Source organism: Trachinotus anak, unplaced genomic scaffold, assembly GCF_046630095.1.
Source record: "Trachinotus anak isolate AG129_WGS33_773 ecotype Australia unplaced genomic scaffold, CSIRO_AGI_Tana_v1 ptg000012l, whole genome shotgun sequence".
NCBI classification, from domain to species: Eukaryota; Metazoa; Chordata; class Actinopteri; order Carangiformes; family Carangidae; genus Trachinotus; species Trachinotus anak.
Genome location: NW_027273863.1, coordinates 28,018,986 through 28,041,971, shown reverse-complemented (window position 1 = coordinate 28,041,971; position 22,986 = coordinate 28,018,986). Strand labels below are relative to the sequence as shown.

At 40.7% G+C, this 22,986-nt stretch overlaps 2 protein-coding genes across 6 annotated transcripts; both read right to left on the bottom strand.

The window, feature by feature from the left end:
• Positions 1-2,968: 2,968 nt before the first annotated feature.
• Positions 2,969-13,138, bottom strand: LOC139629116 (inositol monophosphatase 1-like). 5 transcript variants are annotated; one of them, XM_071491517.1, is made up of 10 exons: positions 12,997-13,055; positions 12,317-12,398; positions 11,602-11,687; positions 10,835-10,968; positions 5,089-5,193; positions 4,589-4,634; positions 3,989-4,097; positions 3,534-3,642; positions 3,297-3,448; positions 2,969-3,202 (listed from the first exon to the last, which is right to left on the bottom strand). In XM_071491517.1, exons 3-10 carry the CDS (start codon positions 11,650-11,652, stop codon positions 3,075-3,077), a joined length of 834 nt encoding a protein of 277 aa, XP_071347618.1. In that variant the 5' UTR covers positions 11,653-11,687; positions 12,317-12,398; positions 12,997-13,055; the 3' UTR covers positions 2,969-3,074. The 5 variants fall into 5 exon arrangements, with proteins under 5 accessions (XP_071347618.1, XP_071347617.1, XP_071347615.1 ...); XM_071491516.1 differs by having other exon boundaries at positions 11,602-11,692; positions 12,997-13,054; XM_071491514.1 differs by lacking the exon at positions 11,602-11,687 and having other exon boundaries at positions 12,997-13,138.
• A 2,526-nt stretch (positions 13,139-15,664) lies between these two features.
• Positions 15,665-22,492, bottom strand: LOC139629183 (inositol monophosphatase 1-like). Its single transcript, XM_071491640.1, has 9 exons — positions 22,380-22,492; positions 21,357-21,454; positions 20,740-20,873; positions 20,179-20,283; positions 18,074-18,119; positions 17,875-17,983; positions 17,623-17,731; positions 15,992-16,143; positions 15,665-15,894 (listed from the first exon to the last, which is right to left on the bottom strand). Exons 2-9 carry the CDS (start codon positions 21,414-21,416, stop codon positions 15,737-15,739), a joined length of 873 nt encoding a protein of 290 aa, XP_071347741.1. The 5' UTR covers positions 21,417-21,454; positions 22,380-22,492; the 3' UTR covers positions 15,665-15,736.
• Positions 22,493-22,986: the final 494 nt, after the last annotated feature.

Here is a 22,986-nt window from a genome sequence, read left to right as displayed (position 1 = left end):
ACTGAAGTAATTGTAATTGGCCCAGAACACCTCAGAGATACACTATGTGATAATATACTGACTCTGGATGACATCACCTTGGCCTCCAGTGCTACAGTCAGAAACCTTGGTGTCATTTTTGACCAGGACTTGTCCTTTACTTCACATATAAAGCAAGTCTCTAGGACAGCCTTCTTCCACCTGCGCAATATTGCTAAAATCAGACCCATTCTGTGTCTAAAGGATGCTGAAAAACTAGTTCATGCATTTGTTACCTCAAGACTGGACTACTGTAACTCTTTATTGTCAGGATGTCCCAAAAATTCAGTAAAAGCCTCCAATTGATCCAGAATGCTGCAGCACGAGTACTGACAGGAACTAGGAAACGGGATCACATCTCTCCTGTGTTAGCCTCTCTGCATTGGCTCCCTGTAAACTCAAGAATCGAATTTAAAATCCTCCTCCTCACCTACAAAGCCATTAATGGTCAGGCACCATCGTACCTTGGAGAGCTTATAGTTCCCTATTTTCCCAATAGGACACTTCGCTCTCTAAATGCAGGTCAACTTGTGGTTCCCAGAGTTTGTAAGAGTAGAATGGGGGGCAGAGCCTTCAGCTATCAGGCTCCTCTCCTGTGGAACCAGCTCCCAGCGTGGGTTCGGGAGGCAGACCCCCTCTCTACCTTTAAGATCAGGCTTCAAACTGTCTTGTTTAGTAAAGCTTATAGTTAGGGCTGGCTCGGGTATGTCCTGACCCATCCCTTAGTTATGCTGCTATAGAGCTAGACTGCTGGGGGATTCCCATGATTCTCTCTCGATTACTTTATGCCATTAACTTTGTATTTTTTTTCTCTCCCCCATACTTTGTGCTTCTCCTCTCTCTCCCTCTCTCTGTCCTCATTCTGCAGATATCTCTGCCTCGGGAGCAGCAGGATCCAGATCCACCACTACTCATCTTTACTATTAACCACTGTTACCTGTCATCATTATTATTGATAACACCATTACCTACACAGCTGTTCCTGGTCTCTCTCTCTCTCTTTCTCCTCTCTTCCTCCCCCACCCCCCCCTTTTTCTCCTCTTAAACCCAACCGGTCGAGGCAGACCCCCCCCCACCCTGAGCCCGGTTCTGTTGGAGGTTTCTTCCTGTTAAAAGGGAGTTTTTCCTCCCCCCTGTCACCAGGTGCTGCTCTTTGTGGGAACTGTTGGTTTCAACTATAACAAAGTTAAGGTCTCAGCCTGACCCTGTAAAGTGCCTTGAGATCATATAGAGTATGAGGTGGCACTATACAAATAAAGTTGAATTGAATTGAATCAATTATACGGACATTTAGACTGGAGAACAGGTATTGTATGTCTTCAACTTCTACACTGGACTGTACCTATGAACTGTATTCATGTTACACATGATTCTGCATCACAATACAATACAATACAATACAATGTAGCCCTACAATATACTATAGTATTACCACACTGTTGGTCAATGCTCCTCAGTGAACAAAGGATCGGTATAATGCTGTGAATATATGTAGAGTAATACAGTTTTGATGTTACAGTCCTGTGTACAGTATGACATCCTTGCTTTTCCAACTGAACTGCCAGGTGGCCTCCTCAGGGTGGAAGGCAACGCATTTTTACCCATGAACAAAAACTGGCTATTGTCAATATCGTGAGGGTCAACAAGACAATCTGCAGACTACATTCTCTACAGTTAGCCTGGTCAGCATCTCAACATTCTGCCGAATTTTGCGCGAACACCACATTTCCATGAAGCAGCTGTACAGGGTTAGCAGTTAGGTTTAGCTGGAACACCTGCCTTGCCTGTTGCTTTTACAGTATACCGTACTGTGGTTTTGTCTAAATGTGTAAAAGTATATATGTCTGACCCAGCTCAACCCTACCCCACCCCCATCCTTGTTTTGTGGAACACCATATTTACAGTGCAAAGTCTTCATTTTCTGTTACAGAGAATCCTTGACGATAATGCAGGGGAACAACTGCATAAATATGTTTATATAGATGAGGCAGGATTCAGTCTGGCCAAAACCAGGCATCCAGGCCGAAATGAGGGTCGTCGTGAATGTTCCTGGGCAGCGCAGGGGATATACCACCTTGTGTGCTGGGTTAGGGTTACTCTGGTTTGGGACTGGTTCACAAACCATAACAATTTCATAGTTCTGTACTTGCCCCCTTACTCTCCATTTCTAAACCCAACTGAGGAGTTTTTTCAGCATGTCGATGGACGGTGTACGACCACCAACCACATGCCCGCATGCCTCTTCTGCAAGCAATGGGAGAGGCATGCGGAGACATCGAGGTGGTGTCTGTACAAGGTTGGATATGGCACACAAGGCAATATTTCCCCTGTTGCTTGGCTCGTGAGGACATTGTTTGTGATGTTTATGTGGCTGGACCCAACAGAAAGCGGGACCGGTAAGCCTTTCACCCCAACCTTCCACCCTGTCGCAAGTGCTTTTTTTTTTCTTTCTTTTTTTGTTGTTGTAAAAACTATAAACTAATTTCTGAAGCATTTCCATATTTGTGTTTGAAAGTAGCCTTTATGTGAAAATCACAATAAAGATATACAAACAAATCAAAGACAAGACCGCATTGTTTTGTATAAAGAATATCAGTGTGTTGTTGCTGCTCCAGGAGAGTAATTCAAATGGTGCATGTGTGTACCATTTTGTTACAAAAATGCCATTTTGAAAAAGAATTGTTAAGTTTTGTTTGCAGGGTTTCATTTTGACACAGAAGTGAGGTGATAATCTCCATGAGTTGTCTCATGTAGCTTGTGTGTAGAGTTTTGAAACAATGGGCCAAAGTCTACAACAAGTCTGTAAGCAACTGGGAAGTTATAGGATAGTAAGTCATATTATAGTAAGTCTTAGTATAGTAGGTCATACCACATTAAGTCATACTATAATAAGTCATACTATAGTAAGTCATAGTATAGAAGTCATTAAGAAGATGCTGATTAGATGTGATATCAGCCAAACATGATGTTTTTATTTATTACAAACTTAACAAACTCAACATCATCTTCAGACCAACATAAAAGTTGTTGTTTAATCCACAATTAGTTGTTGTTCATCACTGTTTTGGTGGTGGAGCATCATCTCTCAGCGGACTAAAGGAGTCAATTTCTTTGACAATCCTCTCAGCAATGGTTCTGCTGTTGGCAGCGACAAGTCTCCGTGACATCAGGTCCACTGCTCCTCCTGAACACAGGTGGAGGTAACAGACTGCCATTATACTAAAATCTTCAGCTGAATCATCAGGACAAACAATGAGCTACTGTTGGAACACCTTTACCTTCCACGTCAATCAGAACTCCTCCGGCCTCGGAGACGATCAGTGAGCCGGCAGCAACGTCCCAAATATGGATCCCGATCTCATAATATGCTTCAACACAACCTGACGCAACCAGACACAAGTTGATTGCTGCACTTCCTGCACCGCGCACCCTGGAAACATACATATAGTGTTAATGATGCATTTATATTGCAATAGCAATTGTATTAATACAAAAGCACGCATAAGCATTACTACCCATGTACAGGGATGCAGAGGATGTTCCTCAGACTGGAGAAAATCTTGTCGACAGCTTCAGGGTCTCTGCTGGATCCGAACTCTGTGGCAATAATTGACTGTTTGATGTCTAATGGTCAAAAGCAAACACAGTTCAGAGGTCACATTTTGGTCTCTGATTGGATGAGAACATTGTGACATTGTTGTGCTCTAGTATTCAGAGATCACTGCTTTAATCAGAGCATTTTGTCGAGTTAAGATTTTTTTCTTCATTAAGCCTCATTCATATTCAGATCTCTTTACAAGAACAGGTGTAATCATACCTGCCCCACTCTGATGCTGCACCACATGTTTTTCTCAGTTGTTGCCTTTAAGCAGTGTATCTAAATTAAACTGGATTTAATGATAATTGTGATCACTAGCCCTGACCAGTTGTTAATGAGTAAATATCTTCTGTTGTATAATTGATCACAGACCTTCCTGATCAGAAACCTTCAACTGCTCTCCGTTACAAAATGCTCCCTTGCCCCTCCTCGCTGTAAACATCTTGTCTTCAAGACAACTGTAGACCACACCAAATTCACTCTGTAGGAGGGTGGAGAGACAGGCAAGACATCATAACTTGCTGGGTCATAGTATAGTAACTCATTATGTAGCAGGTCACACTATAGTACGTCATCAGCTGAGAGGCAGAGCTGCAGCTCGTCTCTGTGCACTGTCTTTGAGAGCAAAAGTGAAGTGAGGAATCTGGTTGTAATCATAGGTGGCTATCTAAACTTTAAGACCCATATCAATCAGTTCACAAAATCAGCCTTTTACCACCTAAAAACATTTCAAAAATAGAGGTTAAAAACACATCAAAAATTTACTTTTTATTATTTTCATTATGCATTTGTATATGATTTCTTGTATGTATTTTGTGTACATCTTGTTAATTTTATGGAAACCATGTTGTTTTGCCCTGTTTATGTAATGTGCTATGGAAATAAAACATGACTTGACTATAGTAAGTCATTTTATAGTAAGTCATCAAGATACATATTTAGTAGGTGGACTGTAGTGAACTGAACTCTGACCTGTTTGTTGACAGAGAATCCGATGGAAATAGCAACAAAAGGAAATCTGTTAGAGAGACATTAAAGTTATCAATGCAGGTTATTAAAGGTAAGTGTGATCTAATTATTAACATGGACTGTTTCTTCAGTCTCCAGTGTGTATCCAGTGTGTGGTGGGGATAACTGGACAAACAGTGACTCTGTTTCTATTCAGTGTTTTAAATGTCATATTTAAAACTAGACTCTGTTCATCTATGTGGGTTTGAAGTAAACTACAAATGTCCAAACCTGGACCCAAAATTAGCTCCTGAGTGCTGGGCTCCATCAGAGAAGGTGAGAGGACATATTGATGTCATTTGGATGAATGAAACCTTTACTGACTAGTTGACTGGTTTTATTTAATGTTGAAACAGCTGAAACATGATGATGTCACTGAACTGAAGTGATGATGTCAGTGTGCTTGATAAAAACTGATGATGATGATGCCAGTGTGTTTCAGTGTGTCTAATTAAATAGCTCACGCATGAACAAAGTTGGTGGTCCCGTCGATGGGGTCAATGATCCAGGTGGGACTGTCTGTGAGGTCACAAGCTTCACCTGCAGCCACCGACTCCTCCCCTATGAACCTGACACACACACACACACACACACACACACACACACACACACACACACACACACACACACACACACACACACACACACACACACACACACAGAAGCACATACAGAAACACATACCTCCCCAGGTTAACTGATGATTAATTCATGTTGCTTCAGTCTGTGAAAAGTTGAGTTTGTTCGACTGAAGACAAAAGTGCTACTGATAATTGATCATAATATAGGATTTAACAAATTATGATCACAAAACACTTTGGAGATTGAAGATTCTTGCGATTTCTGTGGATTAAAACAAACCTGTTCTCTGGTTGTATAAATCAAAAATATCCTATAAAAACACTAAATGACTTGGGTGACTGTTCTTAGTTTCTGTTCAGCTGGTTCAGAACAAGAAATTCACCACAACCTTTGGACACTCTGTTCTAAATTCTATTGACTTCACCAAAGTTAGAAAAGTTCAGAATAACAAACTGAAAACTGAGAAAATTTAAGTTGAGATGTATTACGTTGTAGTTTGATTTATATATGAGCTGTTTGTTTGGGCTGTTCTCTAATGAGAAAACTTGACTGACCATCTTGGATTTACTTCATACTTTATGTAAATAATGTCAATGTACCCAACATCTAGTGTGCAAAATGTTTAGACTGTATCTTCTTTAGATTCTGAGATATGGAGGCTTTAAAATTAGCTGTGGTCCTAATAATCAAGTTTTACTAGTAAATTTCCATAAGTGATTACTTCTGAACTATTCATGCCACATGCTTGAAATTTTCAGGTACTGTTCTGATCCATCCATCCTCTTCTGCTTATCTGGGGTCGGGCCATGGTGGCAGCAGGTCAAACAGTGCAGTCCACATGTCCTTTTCACCAGCAACGTTTTCCAGCTCCTCTTGAGGGATCCTTAGGCATTCCCAAACCAGATGAGATATATAATCTCTCCAGTATGTTCAGGGTCTACCCTGAGGCCTCCTTCCAGTTGGATGTACCTGAAAGACCTCCCATGGAAGGTGTCCACGAGGCACCCTAATCAGATGTCTTAAAACATCGACATGTTGTCTGGACACAATGCCGTCTGACTTTTTTAAAACTATTGTAAGCTCTGTCCAAACAGATCTGCAGCAAATAATAAATTGCTCACTTCAATCAGGCACATTTCCTAAAGCCCTAAAAGTAGCTGCCATCAAGCCACTCTTAAAAAAGAGAACATTGGATACTACCATTTTAACCAACTACAGACCCATCTCAAATCTTCCCTTTATAGCCAAGATCGTTGAGAAAGTGGTTTTTAATCAACTCAGCAACTTCTTGAACTCCAGTGGACTCTTTGACAAATTTCAATCAGGCTTCCGACCTCACCACAGTACAGAAACAGCTCTCATTAGAGTGTCAAATGACATAAGGTTGAACACTGACTCAGGCAAGGTGTCAGTTCTGGTCCTGTTGGATCTCAGTGCTGCGTTTGACACTGTGGATCACAGTATACTGTTGGACAGGTTGGAAACCTGGGCAGGACTCAGCGGGACAGTCCTAAAATGGTTCAGGTCCTACTTGGAGGAGCGGAGTTATTTTGTGACCATCGGTAGTTATCAATCTGATCGAGTGGCTATGACATGTGGAGTTCCTCAGTCCTTGGTCAGTCCTTGGACCCCTTCTGTTCAACCTGTATATGCTGCCTTTGGGTCAAATTCTGCAGAATTCTAATGTCAACTATCATAGTTATGCAGATGACACACAAATATATCTCGCACTGTCTCCAGATGACTGCAGTCCAATAGAATCATTGTATCACTGTTTAGAGCAAGTCAAAAATTGGATGAACCAAAATTTCCTTCAGTTAAATCAAGAAAAAACTGAGGTCATTGTTTTTGGCAATAAAGAGAAGAGGGTTGCTGTCAGCAAATACCTTGAGTCACTGTCTGTAGAAACTAAAGACCAAGTCCGAAACCTTGGCGTGCTGATAGACTCAGATCTGACCTTCAACAGCCATATCAAATCAGTCACCAAATCAGCCTTTTATCAACTTAAGAACATATCCAGAATTAAAGGTTTCATGTCCCAAACTGATCGGGAGAAGCTGATTCATGCTTTTATCTCCAGTAGACTTGATTACTGTAACGGTCTTCTGACTGGACTCCCCCAAAAAAGTATCAAGCAGCTGCAGCTCATTCAGAACGCTGCAGCTAGAGTTTTAACCAGAACAAAGAGATCAGATCACATCACCCCAGTTCTTAAGACCTTACATTGGCTCCCAGTCAGCTACAGAATAGATTTTAAAGTTCTGCTACTGGTCTACAAATCACTGAATGGTTTAGGTCCAGAATACATGAATGACATGTTAGTAGAGTATAAACCCAGCAGAGCTCTGAGATCTACTGACTCAGGTCAGATAGTGGAGCACAGAGTTCAGACCAAACATGGTGAAGCAGCATTTAGTTGTTATGCTGCACACAACTGGAACAAACTACCAGCAGACTGAGATCAGCCCCAACTGTAAGCACTTTTAAATCCAGGTTAAAAACATTTCTCTTTTCATGTGATTATAGCTGAGCTCTTTTTAAGAACTTAAAACTCAATTTTCTTCTATTTTACTTTTTTGCCCCTGCTTTTAACTCTATGTTTTCTTTTGTTTTTATGCAGTTTTATGCTGTTCTTTTTTTGTCTTTATGTAAAGCACATCGAGTTGCCTTGGTATGAAATGCGCTATATAAATAAAGATGCCTTGCCTTGCCTTGCCTTGCCTTGCCTTGCCTTGCCTTGCCTTGCCTTGCCTTGCCTTGCCTTGCCTTGCCTTGCCTTGCCTTGCAGCACTTCAATTGGATCCTCTTGACATGAAAGACATAGCAGTTCTACTCTACTGGATGTCAGAGCTCCTCGCAATCCACTGTTATCCGACAGAGAACAATGGCCCTTAGGTGCTGACCCTTATCCCAACTACTTCACCCTTAGCTGCAAACTGCCCCAGCGCATGCTGATAGTCCCAGTCTGACAAAGCCAACAGAACCATATCATCTGTAAATAGCAGGGAGGGAATTATAAGGCTCCGTATCTGGACACACTCCTCCCCCTGGTTGCATCTTGAAATCCTGTCCATAAAAAAAAAATCACAAAAAGGATTGGTGGCAAAAGATAACCCACAGGGCCAACACCCACGAGGAAGGTGTTTGATTTTCTGCCCCTGAATCCTGTATTTCCCAAGATCACAAGATCACCTGAGGGACTGGGCTGTATGCCACAAAGCACATGTAGACCGGATAGGCAAGTTTTCCCAAGAGCCCTCAAGTAACCTTGCTAAGGTAAAGCTTTGGTCTACTGTTCCACAGCCAGGACAAGGTCTGACAAGGTTTGACAATTGGTCGGAGCCTCCTTTCCAGCACCCTGGCCTAGGGTAAGCAATGTGACACCCTGATAATTCAAGCACACCCTCTGGTCCCCTTTTTTGAAAATGGCAACCACCAGTTTCACCCAGTCCACAGGCAGTGTCCCCTACCTCCATGTGTCATTTAAGAAGCATGTCAAACAAGACAGCCCTACAATTTCCTTCAGGTCTTCAGGATCTCAGGGTGGATTTCTTCAACTCCTGGTGCCTACCTCAGCGACCTCTGCCAAGGACATGGGCAAGACTTCTCCTCACGCTTTTAACTTTGCCTCCTCCTTGGAAGATATGTTGGTTGGGTTCAGGCATCCCTCAAAATGCTCCTTCCTCCACCCAATGATATCCACCCAGGCCCAAAAGGCCTCCTTCTTCAGCTTGACAGCCTCTTTTACTACCAGTATGCCAGTTGCCGCCACATCTGGCACTAATGACCATTTGGCAGTCGTGTCCACAATGGAGGCTTAGAACATGGCCCACTCGGATTCTACACCCTGGGTTCTTCCAGAGGTGGGAGTTGAAGACTCCATGGACAGGGGCCTCAGCTACTTGTTTGGGTTTGCCAGGGCTGTCCGGCCACCTTCCCCACAATCTGATCCAACTCATCACCAGGTGGTCATCAGCTGACAGCACCTCTCTTCACCCAAGTGTCCAAGACATGTGGCTGCAGATCAGACGATACAACAACAAAGTCTATCATTGATGGGAACCATCTTATGCATGAACATGGTGTTTGTTATGGCCAATCCATGGCTAGCACAGAGGTCCAACAACAAAACACTACTCAGGTCCAACTCAGGCTGACGATTCCTCCTAGTCACCCCCCTCCAGGTTTGTCCATCATTGTCCACATGAGCGTTATAGTTCCTGAGAAGAACTATGCAGTCCCCCTATTAGTTCCCCTTCCAGGACCCCATCCACTGACTGGGGTGGTTAAGTGAATAGGTACAGACAACTAGGGGTCGACCAATTATCGGCCTGGCCTATTATTGGGGGTTGATATTAGGCATTTTGCCGATTATCGGTATAAGCGATTTATTTTAACCATCACCAATATTATTAAGTAATTACAAAGTGCACTACTGTGGCTCCGCTGCCGTCTCTTCCGCTGTGCCATTTGCTCTCAAGCTGCTGCTTTAATTAATGTCCCACCCACAACAATCTCTGATTGGCTAGATGCCACACGAGTAATAGTCAATCAACGCTGAAGTCATTCACATGACACTCATACATGAGAGCAGCGTGAAACCCTAAAGAGGAGAAGAGGAGAGAGGAGAGTTTTGGCTGAGAGTGGGCTGTTGCTTTGGATTGAAGGTAAAGCAGCTGATGTTTCCCAAGTGAAAACATCACAGTCCTCCACACCGAAGCTGCAAAACACCACGTAGCTCCTGTGAGCTACTTACATAATGAAAAGCCTGCCCAGTTTCCCGGTTACATCGCTGAAAATGTCCGAATAACAAACCTAGTTGCAGTGATAACGTGAGCCTGCAGTGTCACCTGTAATGACCAAGTGTTAATAGCATTATGTACCAGTGACAGCTAAGGTTGCAACAGCGACTTATTTGCGCTTCCATGCTGCTTATCTTAGTTACATTACAGTACTTACATTACTCAACCCTATGATATAGTGTTTTCACATTATATGTAACGTTAGCTGACAACAACGTGGAGTCTCTTACTGCTAATTTGAATGTGTTACCAAACGTCCATATAAACAACTACAGAAAAAAGAATAAAAGGCTTGTTCTGTTATTTCTTACACTTAGCTCACAAGAGGGCAGTTCCAGAATCCTCAGGGAGCTCATTTTATTTATTCATGTTTTATTTAAATTTCATGTAAAAAGTTAAAGTATTGATAAACAATAAAGGTATTTACAAAGTTTTGTGTTGGAGTTTGTAAAATTAAAAATTTTGACAGATTTTCATTTTTACTGTAAATGCATATCAGTTCCAAATATTGGTTATCGGCCTCATTAACTAGTAATAATTAGTATTGATATTGGCCCTGAAAAACCAATATCGGTCGACACCTACAGACAACAGTCAGAGTCTGCCCCTTAGCCATTTCCAGTCGCAAAGAGGCCACCCTCTCATTCTCTGGGGAGAACCCCAACACAGAGGCACTCAGCTGGGGGCTCATGAGTATCCCTACACCTGCTTGGGGCCTCTCACTCTGGGCAACTCTGGGAGGACTCTGTTGATGGAATGACTCAGTAATGATCTATGACACTGATCAATTATCAGTAACAAAGTTGAGGGATGTGGAGCTTCCTACCTGTGTGTGGGAAATTTCTCCTTCACTGATTGAATGATGAGTTGCTCGACCTTCTGGTCAGTTTGTGTCACCAAGTCGACTGATGAACTCTTCGTCATTACCTTTCTGTCGTCACGCAGAGCCTCACGCACCATCTGATAAACACAGAACAATACACCTGATCAACAGATATATATATGATACACAACTGATGATGACATCATTGTGTGTGTGTGTGTGTGTGTGTGTGTGTTAACTGATTGAAAGCCCAAAGCAGTATATAGAAATATAGAAATAACTGAAAACCATTAGTCTGAAATGAAATTTAAGAATTATTATCCACATTTAGCAATATTCAATAATCAATATTACTTCAATATAAAAATGCTCATAAATGACAGTTTGCAGACAGATATTATTCCAGTCTGATTCAGGACAAAGTATTTCCCAGGCAGTTCCTTTGTGTTGTGTGTCTGTCATTCTGATTGTTTTTTCAGACACAATTTGCATAACAATGTGAGATTTTTTCTGTTGGAATCTCTACTAATTTGTTAAAAAAGGTTCTTCAAATGTTCACATTCATTAGTTCCAACAGGACACATTCAGTTAACTGTTTACTGCAATGAGCGTGTTGTGATACATGCGTATTTCCATTTCATGTTACAATCACAGGATAGATCCTGTGGGTTCTCAGCAGCCTTACCCAGACTGCAAGAAAACTGCAAATAATAATAAAGAAAAAATATATATAAGAATAATATAAGAATGGGGTGGATTTCGTCACTCACCTCAACTTCCTTAAACCTTTTTAAGCCCTGAAGCCTAACTTCTCCCTCCATCCTGTGAAACCTGCTCCACTCTCACCACGTCAGCTCTGTTCTTTGTAGGAATCAAATGATATGGTTTTTCAAGGCTGAGACCAATACTGATGATTAGTAATCAAGTCCAATAACTGATATTTGGGACCGTTATGCCATCACAAAACTACTGCTACAGGAATCTCACCGTGATGTGCGGATATGTCTATTATTTTGTCCCCCCCCATTAATATTAGTGAAGACAAGTTAAATAACAGAAACACCTCTGTCACAGCTCCACACACTAGATCCTACCTCTACATTCTACATCCTACCTCCACACACTACATCCTACAGTTTAATCAACAACTGTCTAAAACTATTTTATCACAACCTGAACATTAAACCCCTCATGAAGGAGGATCTATTACAGACTGTTGTATTAGACAACATAAGTTTCATCTGAGTGTTCCTAATAAACTGACAATTAAGTCTATATCGATAAGTATTGTCAAAGAAATGTAACTTTATTATTATTATTATTGTTATTATTATTATCACCATATAAGATGTTTGACCCCTCCCCCTCCTCTTTTCAAATGTTTAACTGACTCACTTTGTACTTTTTTACTCAGTAATTTTACTTCTACTGCAGTAAAATGTCTCACACACTATAACACACAAACACACTCACACATTAACTGACCTCTCCAGCTTTCCGTGCAATGGCAACGGCGTAGTCCATGGCGTTCTGCCAGAGGTCAGCCATGTTGGAGGAGCAGCTCCTTCTACACAGAAAAGTCAGCACACACACACACACACACACACACACACACACACACACAGATAAATCCTGTGGAACAATATGAATGCCAAGACCATTGTTTACACTGGACCATAGTATGGGCAGAAATTTGTTCCAGTGGAAACTGAATTTGAATTTTGTATATTTGAATTTGAATTGCTCAACTTGAATGATTGTATTGAAAACCTGAACCTGAATAGTATTTTGAAATTGAATTGATCAGTTTGAGACTGAATTAAAATAAACTTGAAACTGAATGTACTACTATAAATCATGGTTTGTTTTATTAATCAATATTGAATATTGACTGACATATTGGTAATAAGCCGTGTAAATGGACACTGCCGGATGACGTTCCAAATAGTCGTAAACCCTGCGTGCTGTCGCGCTGTTTGTCTTTATAAATGATGAGAACTTAAAACAGCGGATTTATGACCGCAGTCTGGTGCACCGGATGCCAATGTCAGTAAATTACCACTGTTAAACTCGTCAGTTTAAGACGGGGGTTCAACATGAAGGAGCCGCTGCTTCTACTGTAACAAACAAGTGAAAAACAAGACAAAGTTAAACGTTAATCTCACCTGTTGAAGTTCACCTAACCTCGGTCTGAGATTATCTGCTGCTGCTGCTGCGGGTCAGCGGCTTCGCCTACTTCCGGGTTTCGTCTCTTCTTCAGACGCGCAGCCGCAGTAGAGCGGCTCTGTAGCTGATTCGTGAAGCGACTTCTCCCTGCAGCTTCTTCTCCTTTGTTTTGATGGCAAACTGGAACCAGATGGAGATTTATCGCAACCTACTGTTGTATTTTGTTCTTATTGTCAGTCCAGTGTCATTCAGATAAATAAACACATTTTTCAAAATACTGTTCCCACAATTCTAGTGAAAACTGTTGTAAGAGTCATCCCTTTGATTCCCTCTTGTTCCAAATGAGTCCTCAATATGTTCCTCTCATTTCCATATTTTTGGGCAGACAAAAACATATGTTCCACAGTCTCTGCAGCTGTCACAGTTTCCATTTGGATGCAAAAATGAATGAAGTTTGGTGTGACCTAATCTTATCCTACTAATCAAGCCCCAATGTCTCTTCCACTCCAACATGTTGCTAGATCTGGTACAGATGTCTTCCTTTTAAATCTGCATCCCATAGTTTTTGCCACTGTGCCCTGATTTTGTGCTAATAATGTCTCTGTTCTACTTATTGGTATCTGGCTCTGTTTGCTTTGCTTTTCATCCACTTTTGTCTTGTCGATCCACCGTCCTCCTAAAAGCTTGATCTCTTTTTGTCCCCTGCAGAGTAACATTTACAGCCTTCCCAATAAATGCCACAAAGTAAATACTTGTGTGAACGCGTCACAGGACTCAAAAATGTCTTTTAAGGTCAATGTTTGAGGCCAATTGAGATTCACGGTCAGACCCTGTGATACTGTCATCACTTTGTTTTGCTCTTTGTATCTTTGGATTTCCTTTGCTCTTTTTGCACCTAACAACCTTGAAATACCTCACTATGGTCTCCACCTCAATGACAGCATGTTAACTTTGCCAGTGTTAGTTGCTCAGTGGTTTGAGAACATACTCTTGACAGGGAAACTCAGTCCAATCTTTACTTTTTCTGACATTTTTTCCTCAAACTGAAGGAGAACTGACAAACTATCCACCATTTACCTTCATATCCAGTTGAAAGATGCTTTACTACAGTCTGTGACTTCTTTCTTGAGTTCTTCCAGACTCATGTCTAATGAACTCCATTCATCACTCCATTTATCTTATTATTTGCCCCAGAAATGTGGCTTTTAATTCAGACTCCATTCAGAGTCTTCATCTTCAATATCTTTGGCTACATTTAACAACAATCTTCCTTTGCTCAATTGTGTTTGATTATAGGCCCAGTCTCTTGATGTGAAGCCTTTGTGACACTCTGAACTCAATGATCACTTTCCAGTCTTCACCCTCATTTCCTTTCTTTGCTTTTCAATCATCCTGGTTTTCAGACTCACTGTAACCAGACACCTCTTCCCTCTCACTTCAGTCCAATCTGTTGCTTCGCTAGCCATAGTCACCATTTTAATTTTCAGTTTGCCACTCCAGGACTCAAAGATGTCATTTTCCTATGTGTCAACCTCTTCCTGAAGCTTCCTGCAGAAACAGAACAAACCTGTCCCAGACTGCTGAGGCTCCACCTCCTGACTCACACCTGAGTCGGTCCAATTATCACAGTCACGGTCAACACCACATTATCATTTCAGAGCTCCCCACCCACACAGATGATTATTGTCATCTAATTAACCATAACAGAGCCAAAATGTTATTCATTCATAAACCAGATGTAAATATTTATTTCTATAAATATTCTGAAACAATATACTCTGCACAAACTACAAAAAAAGCTCAAATGGAAACTTCAGATAAACTTTAGAATATATTTCACACAGAACTAGGACTGTGGACTTGGAAATATGTAGTGGAGAGACCTGTTCAGGCTGGAACAAAACTGTGACTCTCCCCTTTCATCAGAGGAATGTTCAGGACAATACGTTCAGACTTTATTTACAGTGTTACAATACGTTTATCTGAGTTTATCTCCCTGTGCGTGTCTGTGTGTTATTGTGTGTGTGTTATGTGATTGTGCAGTGGTTCCTGTGAAAACTGTTAAAGTCTCTAGAGTTGGGACTTTACCAGTTTCTTGCTGCTATGGTCACATTTTAAATTTTACATTTTATTTAAAGATGTGAAATTAAATCACAGACGATGATGATGAGCTGAGTCTTCATCACTACTACAGCCTCCTGAACAATAAACAGTGTTTTCACACAGAGCTGAATTATACATTAAAATGAATTTGCGCTGGGTTTTAACAACAGTGTTTACAGTTACATCTACCAGCTACAAAACTGTTATATAGACCACTGACAGAGCTACTGCTAACATTAGCATGCTAACATTTGACATGTTTACACTGAAAAGTAAGTGAATATATAAAAAGACTGTATATATCTGATCAGACTCTTTAATCATCTCATAAACTAAACTGTCACATAAAACATGATGCCTCAAAGTACATGACATAATGTTACTGATGTAATGCTAAGCTAAATGATAAGCTCATGTTGGTTAGGTTAGTGCAGTCAGATAATTTCCTCTCATGAACATTTGCCAAATGAACAAAGGAAAGTTGTTATTCATTTATTTCTGTTGAAGTCATTTCAGTCGTTTCCATGGCAACGAACAGAAGCAACAGATGAGGAAGAGACATCATGACGTCAGGCAGTTTTCAGCTTTTATTAGTGTTTTCACTTCACCAGAAACACCTCCATCACACTTCCTGACCTACACACTGTTCACACCTGTCACTCCACAGATACACTTGCTGGGGTCCTCGTCGTCACGGCGACAGGGAAACACCTGAATCACCTGTGCGATGTGTCTGGCCACAGCTGAGGAGCTGGCAGCGATGACTCTCCTGGACATCAAGTCGAACTCTGAGCCTGAGGACAAACGTGGACCAGTCAGAGAGGGCCACGCCCCCACGGGTACACACAGGTACGCACAGGTCAGAGGTGACATCACATGTCAGATACCGACCGTCCGTATCCATGACAACGCCTCCGGCCTCCTGGACAATGATTGTGGACGCAGCGATGTCCCAGCAGTGCATCCCGATGTGATAGTAGGCATCGGCTCCACCTGTCGCCACCTGACACATGTCAACTGCTGCCGTCCCCAATGCACGGACACTGACACACACATTAGACACACACAGGAACAACATGTCAAACACAGTCGGCCTATCAGACACACACAAATAACACGAGTTAAACAGACTGAGGTCAACTGTGTGAGGAAGGTAACAGGTGTGTTTCATGGATGTGATGATGATGATGAGGATGATGAGGATGTAAGAATTTGCACGGCAGGAGCCAGAACATGGAGCGATGTAAGAAATAATGACAGAGTGAACTGTGTGATAATGTGTCAGTGTCTCTGTCAGGTTTACTGTGTTCACTGTACTTACTGTATTTACTGTGTTTACTATATTTACTGTATTTACTGTGTTCACTGTGTTTACTATATTTACTGTACTTACTGTGTTCACTGTACTTACTATATTTACTGTACTATATTTACTGTGTTTACTGTATTTACTATATTTACTATATTTACTGCGTTCACTGTATTTACTGTGTTTACTGTACTTACTATATTTACTGTACTTACTGTGTTCACTGTATTTACTATATTTACTGTGTTTACTGTATTTACTGTGTTCACTGTGTTTACTATATTTACTGTGTTTACTGTATTTACTGTACTTACTGTGTTCACTGTGTTTACTATATTTACTGTACTTACTATATTTACTGTGTTTACTGTATTTACTATATTTACTGTACTTACTGTGTTCACTGTGTTTACTATATTTACTGTACTTACTATATTTACTGTGTTTACTGTATTTACTATATTTACTGCATTCACTGTATTTACTGTACTTACTATATTTACTGTACTTACTGTGTTTACTGTATTTACTGTGTTTACTGTATTTACTATATTTACTGTGTTTACTGTATTTACTGTGTTTACTGTATTTACTGTGTGTACTGTATTTATTGTATTTACTGTGTTTACTGTATTTATTGTGTTTACTGTATTTATTGTATTTACTGTGTTTACTGTATTTACTGTGTTTACTGTATTTACTGTGTGTACTGTATTTATTGTATTTACTGTGTTTACTGTATTTACTGTGTTTACTGTATTTACTGTGTGTACTGTATTTATTGTATTTACTGTATTTACTGTATTTATTGTGTTTACTGTATTTATTGTATTTACTGTGTTTACTGTATTTACTGTTTTAACATTTTAATAACTTTCTGTCAAAGAAAACACTCCATGTTTGCATTGCCTGAGTGGAAGCAGCTTGACTCTGATTGGCCTATTGTGGGTTTGGGGGTGTAACTGGATTGTTACGTCACGCCCTGATCACGCCACGCCCCCTGGGGGGTTTATAACTGGATGGTCTTATTGTGCAACACTGTGAACTGCAGATGACCATGACTTGTCACTCCAACTAAGTTGTAAGAGTCCTCACACACTAAGCTCCTTCACAGACAAAATCAGGTCACATGACCTGCAGCCTTCAGAGTAAAAGATTCACAGAGACACAGGCTGGACACCTGAGAGGGGTGTGGGGTGGAGCCTGTTCTTACCCGTGTACCGGTATTTTCAGCAGTCTGAAGATGTTCGAGGTCATGGTGGACAGAGACAGGTCATCGCGCTCCGCCCCTATCTCCGTCACTACCACACACCTGCTGATGTCTGATTGGATGAGACAGAACAGTCAGAATAAATCCACCTTAAAACCAACATTACATTAACACGTCTCAGTGTTTTTTTTTTCAACAGTTTTTTTCCATCATTAACAGATAAACAGATTGATATGATGTCGTGTGTGATGTCACCTTCCTGTCCAGAGGCATGCAGTGGTTCTCCGTTCAGAAAGGCTCCTCTTCCTCTCTGAGCATAGAAGAGTTTGTCCTCCACACAGCTGTACACAATCCCAAACTCTGTCTGACAACAACAACAACAACAACAACAACAACAACATGTCAGTCTATGTTCTGTCTGACCCTCTGACCTCAGATTGACAGGTGAGTTTACCTGCTTGTTGACTGTGAAGGCAATGGAGATGGCCACAAATGGAAACCTGTCATGAGAACCAACACATCAGGTTCTGATTATATAGATACATGTTACTACAGTTCTACAAGTTATAAGTGTGGTTCTATGAGTCGTAACTACAGTTGTAACTACAGTCGTAACTACAGTCATAACTTCAGTAATAACTACAGTTGTAACTACAGTTGTAACTACAGTAATAACTACAATAATAACTACAGCCATAACTTCAGTAATAAATACAGTCATAACTAGAGTCGTAACTACAGTAATAACTATGGTAATAACTACAGTCGTAACTACAGTAATAACTACAGTTGTAACTACAGTAGTAACTACATAACTATAGTTGTAACTACAGTCTCAAGTACTAAGTGCTTTCAAACTACAACCCCATTTCCAAAAAAGTTGGGACACTGTAAGATGTAAATAAAACAGAATGTAATGATGTGTAAATCATGCAAACCCATATTTAACTGAAAATATAACAAAGACAACATATCTGATGTTGAAACGCAAATATTTTATTGCTTTATGAAAAATCTTTGCTCAATTTGAATTAGATGCAGCAACATGTTTCAAAACAGCACGTTGCAGCAACAAAAGACTGGGAAAGTTGTGTAATGCTAAAAAAAAAAAAAAGAAATACTTGGTTGAATATCATACCACTAATTAATTGTCAACAGCTCAGTAGATGATTGGGTATAAAAAGAGGCTCCAGAGAGGCAGAGTCTCTGTGCAGTGAAGATGGGGAGAGGTTCACCTCTCTGTGAAAGACTGTGGGCAAACAGTGCAACAGTTTAAGAACAATGTTCCTCAACGTAAAACTGCAAAGAATTTATCATTTTTAGGGTCTACGGTTCATCATATCATTAAAAGATTGAGAGAATCCAGAGAAATCTTTTTGAGCAAGAGACAAGGCTGAAAACCAGGACTGGATGGTCATGATCTTCAGGTCCTCAGGCAGCTCTGCATTAAAAACAGATACGATTCTATAGTGGAAATCACTGCCTGGGCTCAGGAACACTTCTGAAAACCATTGTCTGGGAACACAGTTTGTCACTGCTTCATCCACAAATGCAGGTTAAAACGCTACCATGCAAAGAAGAAACTGACTTCTCTGGGGCCAAGCTCATTTAGGACAGTCTTAGGTGAAATGGAAAACTGTCCTATGGTCTGATGAATCAAAATTTCAGATTCTTTTTGGAAAATATGGATGCCTCATCCTCCAGGCTACAGAAGAGAGGGACCATTCAGCTTGTTATCAGCGCACAGTTCAAAAGCCAGCATCTGTGATGGTGTGGGGGTTCATAAGTGTCCATGGCTTGGGTAGCTTGCACCTCTTGGAAGGCTCCATTAATGCTGAACAGTATAAACAGGTTTTGGAGCAACATATGCTGCCATCCAGACAACGTCTTTTTCAGAGAAGGCCTTGCATATTTCAGCAAGACAACACCAAACCACATTCTGAGAGTATTACAACAGCATGTCTCTGTAGTAGAAGAGTCTGGACACTAAACTGGCCTGTCTGCAGTCCAGACCTGTCACCCACTGAAAACATCTGGAGCGTCATGAAACTAAAAATACAACAAAGGAGACCCTGAACTGCTGAACAGCTGAAATCCTATATCAGACAAGAACGGGACATTTCACTTTCAAACCTCCAGCAGCTGATTAGTGTTGTTAAAAGAAGAGCTGATGAACACAGTGGGAAACATGACCCTGTCCCAACTTTATGAAACGTGTTGCTGCATCAAATTCAAAGTGGGCAGATATTTTTCATGAAACAGTAAAATGTCTCGGTTTCAACATTGGATATGTTGTCTTTGTTCTGTTTTCAATTGAACATGGGTTTATATGATTTGTAAATCATCACATTCTGTTTTTATTTACGTTTCACACAGTGTCCCAACATTTTGGAAACAGGCTTGTTAAAGTCTTCCAGCACTTCAGGCAGCAGAATTCAGTGAAAACAAATGAAACTGAGAGGTCATCACAGTACAGGTAGATTGTTTCTGTTGATGTATGTGGTGTCAGCATGTGACATCACTTATCTCTGACATCACAATGCAGGTGGAGCCTCTTACCTGTGCACAAAGTTAACAGTCCCGTCGATGGGGTCGATGATCCAGGTGGGAGAGTCTGTCAAATCCAGACGCTCACCTGCAGCCACAGACTCCTCCCCAATGAACCTGAAGGTCAGAGGTCAAGCTGCAGGATTATTTATCTACTGACTTCCTGTCTCTGATAGTGGTGTCCAATTAGAAATAGTTTAATTTAAAGGGCAGTTCCACAGATTTATTGGTCACGTTTATTCTCCTCAGCCTGTGAAAGCTGGATGATGTTGTCTGTGGCCTGATGATGTCATAATGATGTCATCAGGCCAAGTCACTGAATTTTAAGTTGAATCCTATGAAGTTTCAGGGTTGATATGTCAATTAAGAACAGAATATTTTCCTAAAACAGATGGCAATAAAAGAGAGGAGGAGGAGGAGGAAGAGGAGGGAGGAAGAGGAGGAAAAAAGAGGAGGAAGATGATTAAGGAGAAAAACTACAAAGACAAAGGAAAGAAAATGTGAGGAGGAACCTGAGCTCAAGGTATTTGTTATAGAACAGAAAAAAAGAATAGAAGAGAAATGAATGAGAACCTGTGCAGTGGATATTTGTTCCTGATGGCAGTGATCAGGATCTTCTCCACCGTTTGATCAGTTTCTGTCACCAGATCAGCTGGAGAACTTTTCAGTTGAACTTCTTTCTGATGCTGAAGGGCTGACAGGATGATCTGAGAACACAAACACTTCAATGTCATCGTCAGCTTTTCTTCAGTAGTCAACTGAACTGAACTTTATTTTTGACATAAAATCTTAAATCCTCCTCTCTAATTTACAACTGATTCCACAGCTGATTCCCAGCTGAAGTGTGAATTTTAGGATTTTCCACGGCAAAACAGATCTTTTTGCTATTATTATTATTATTATTATTATTTAATATTGTAATTATATTAATAATTAATGTACAAACAACAACTTTAATAAAAAAAACCCAAAAATGTATAGTTTGTCATAAATAACTGTGTGAGTGTGCGTGTGTGCAGCATTCTTCACATTCTTGGTTGTTTTGATCGAACCTGAAGTGAACCTGATTCAGCTCCGAACCTTGGACAGACACAGCACACTCCTGGGCTGCTTATTGGTTGACATAAGTGACATTTAGTCTGTAAGAACAGAATCAGAATCTGCAGGTGATTGGCCAGTGCATCTCTTACCTCACTGGCCTGTTTGGCGATGGAGATGCCAAAGTTCAGACAGTCGGTCCAGTCAGCCATGATGACAGAGAGCAGAAAATCTGACAGAGTGATACCTCCTGTCGGAGAAGAAGAAATACTGAGGTCACAGAAGAGGAGGAGGAACAGGAGGTACAGAAGAAGAAACAGACAACATAATGTCATGAACATGAACATAGAAGATGAAGGGAAAAAGAAAAGCGGACGAAAAACGATTACAAGGAGAAAAAACCAAAGAAGAATAATAATAATAATAATAGAAAAAACTAAAGAGAAAATTAAAACACAAAGAAAAGGAAGAAACAGATCAACATGATGGAGAAAAGAAAAAGATAGAGAAAGAAAGGGATATGTGAAGGAGGACGAGAGAGCAAAGGCAGGAAGGCATGATGGAGAGGAAAGGACAGGAGAAGAAGAGAGGAAGGAAAGGTAAAAACTGATGCCAGTGGAGAAAAAGAGGAGAATAAAAACAAATGACAAGGAGGAAAGAAGATTAAAGAATGAAAAAGAAAAATGGAAAAGAAGAAGAGAAGTCAGAAGAGGAAGGAGAGAATAAAAAGAAGATTAAGAAGAAGAAAAGGAAAAAATTATCAGATGAAAAAATGAAGAAGGAAAAGAGAAAATAAAAAAGAGAAAACCAAAGAAGAGCGGGAGGAGAAAGAGAAGAAGAAATAGAGGAGAAGAAAAGAGAAAAGACAAAAGAGACATAGAAGAAAGTGAAGGAAGATGAGAAGTAAAAGATGGAGAGAATAAAAAAGAGAAAAATAGGAAGAAAAGAAAGAAAGAGGAAGAAAAGAAAGATTAGATCAGGGAATGAACAGGACCCAGTAGAAACAACAGAAACAATAGAGATAGTAGAGGCAGTTGAAACAGTAGAGACATTACTGTCTCTACTGTTTCAACTGCCTCTACTGTTTCTAGAGACAGTAGAAACAGTAGAGAGTAGAAACAGTAGTGACAGTAGAGACAGTAGAAACAGTAGAGGCTGTACAGACAGTGTTGTACCTGAGGTGATGTGAATTCCTGAAGAAGAAAAACTGTCTACTCCTCTGAACCTTTCCTCTTTTTATAGATCCAGCAGCCAATCAGAGCTCAGCTCCCGCCTGCTGCACATTCAGCCAGTGGCAGCACTGCATGCATCACCAGGCTCCTCCCCCCTCACATTATAATCATAAACCTTCATCACCTTCATCTTCCTCATCCTCAGTGTCCTGTCCTTTCACCAGTTTGTTTCACTCAGAACTTAATTTAAAAATGTATGAATTTTAGAAAAGTCCAAGTGGGCGAGGCAGTGTGAGGGAGGGTGAAGGTCACCAGGTCACCAGGTCACGAGGAAGTGGTGACATGTGCGGTCGGTCAGCTGACTGAGAACAAACATCCTGTTCAGACAGTTTTCCTCACTGCTAATTTGATTTCAGACAACTAGTGTGTGTGTGACCTGCAGTGTGTCTTCTATCAGGAACAGTAACAGAACATCATACATCAGTACATCAGTGTGACAGAAGTCAACACTGATACAGAATCAGTGTGTCCTTGTTGTTTGTCATCAGTCTCACAAATTAACAAAAATATGCAGAAGTCTGGTTCTGAGAATGTCAGCAGTCACACTGAC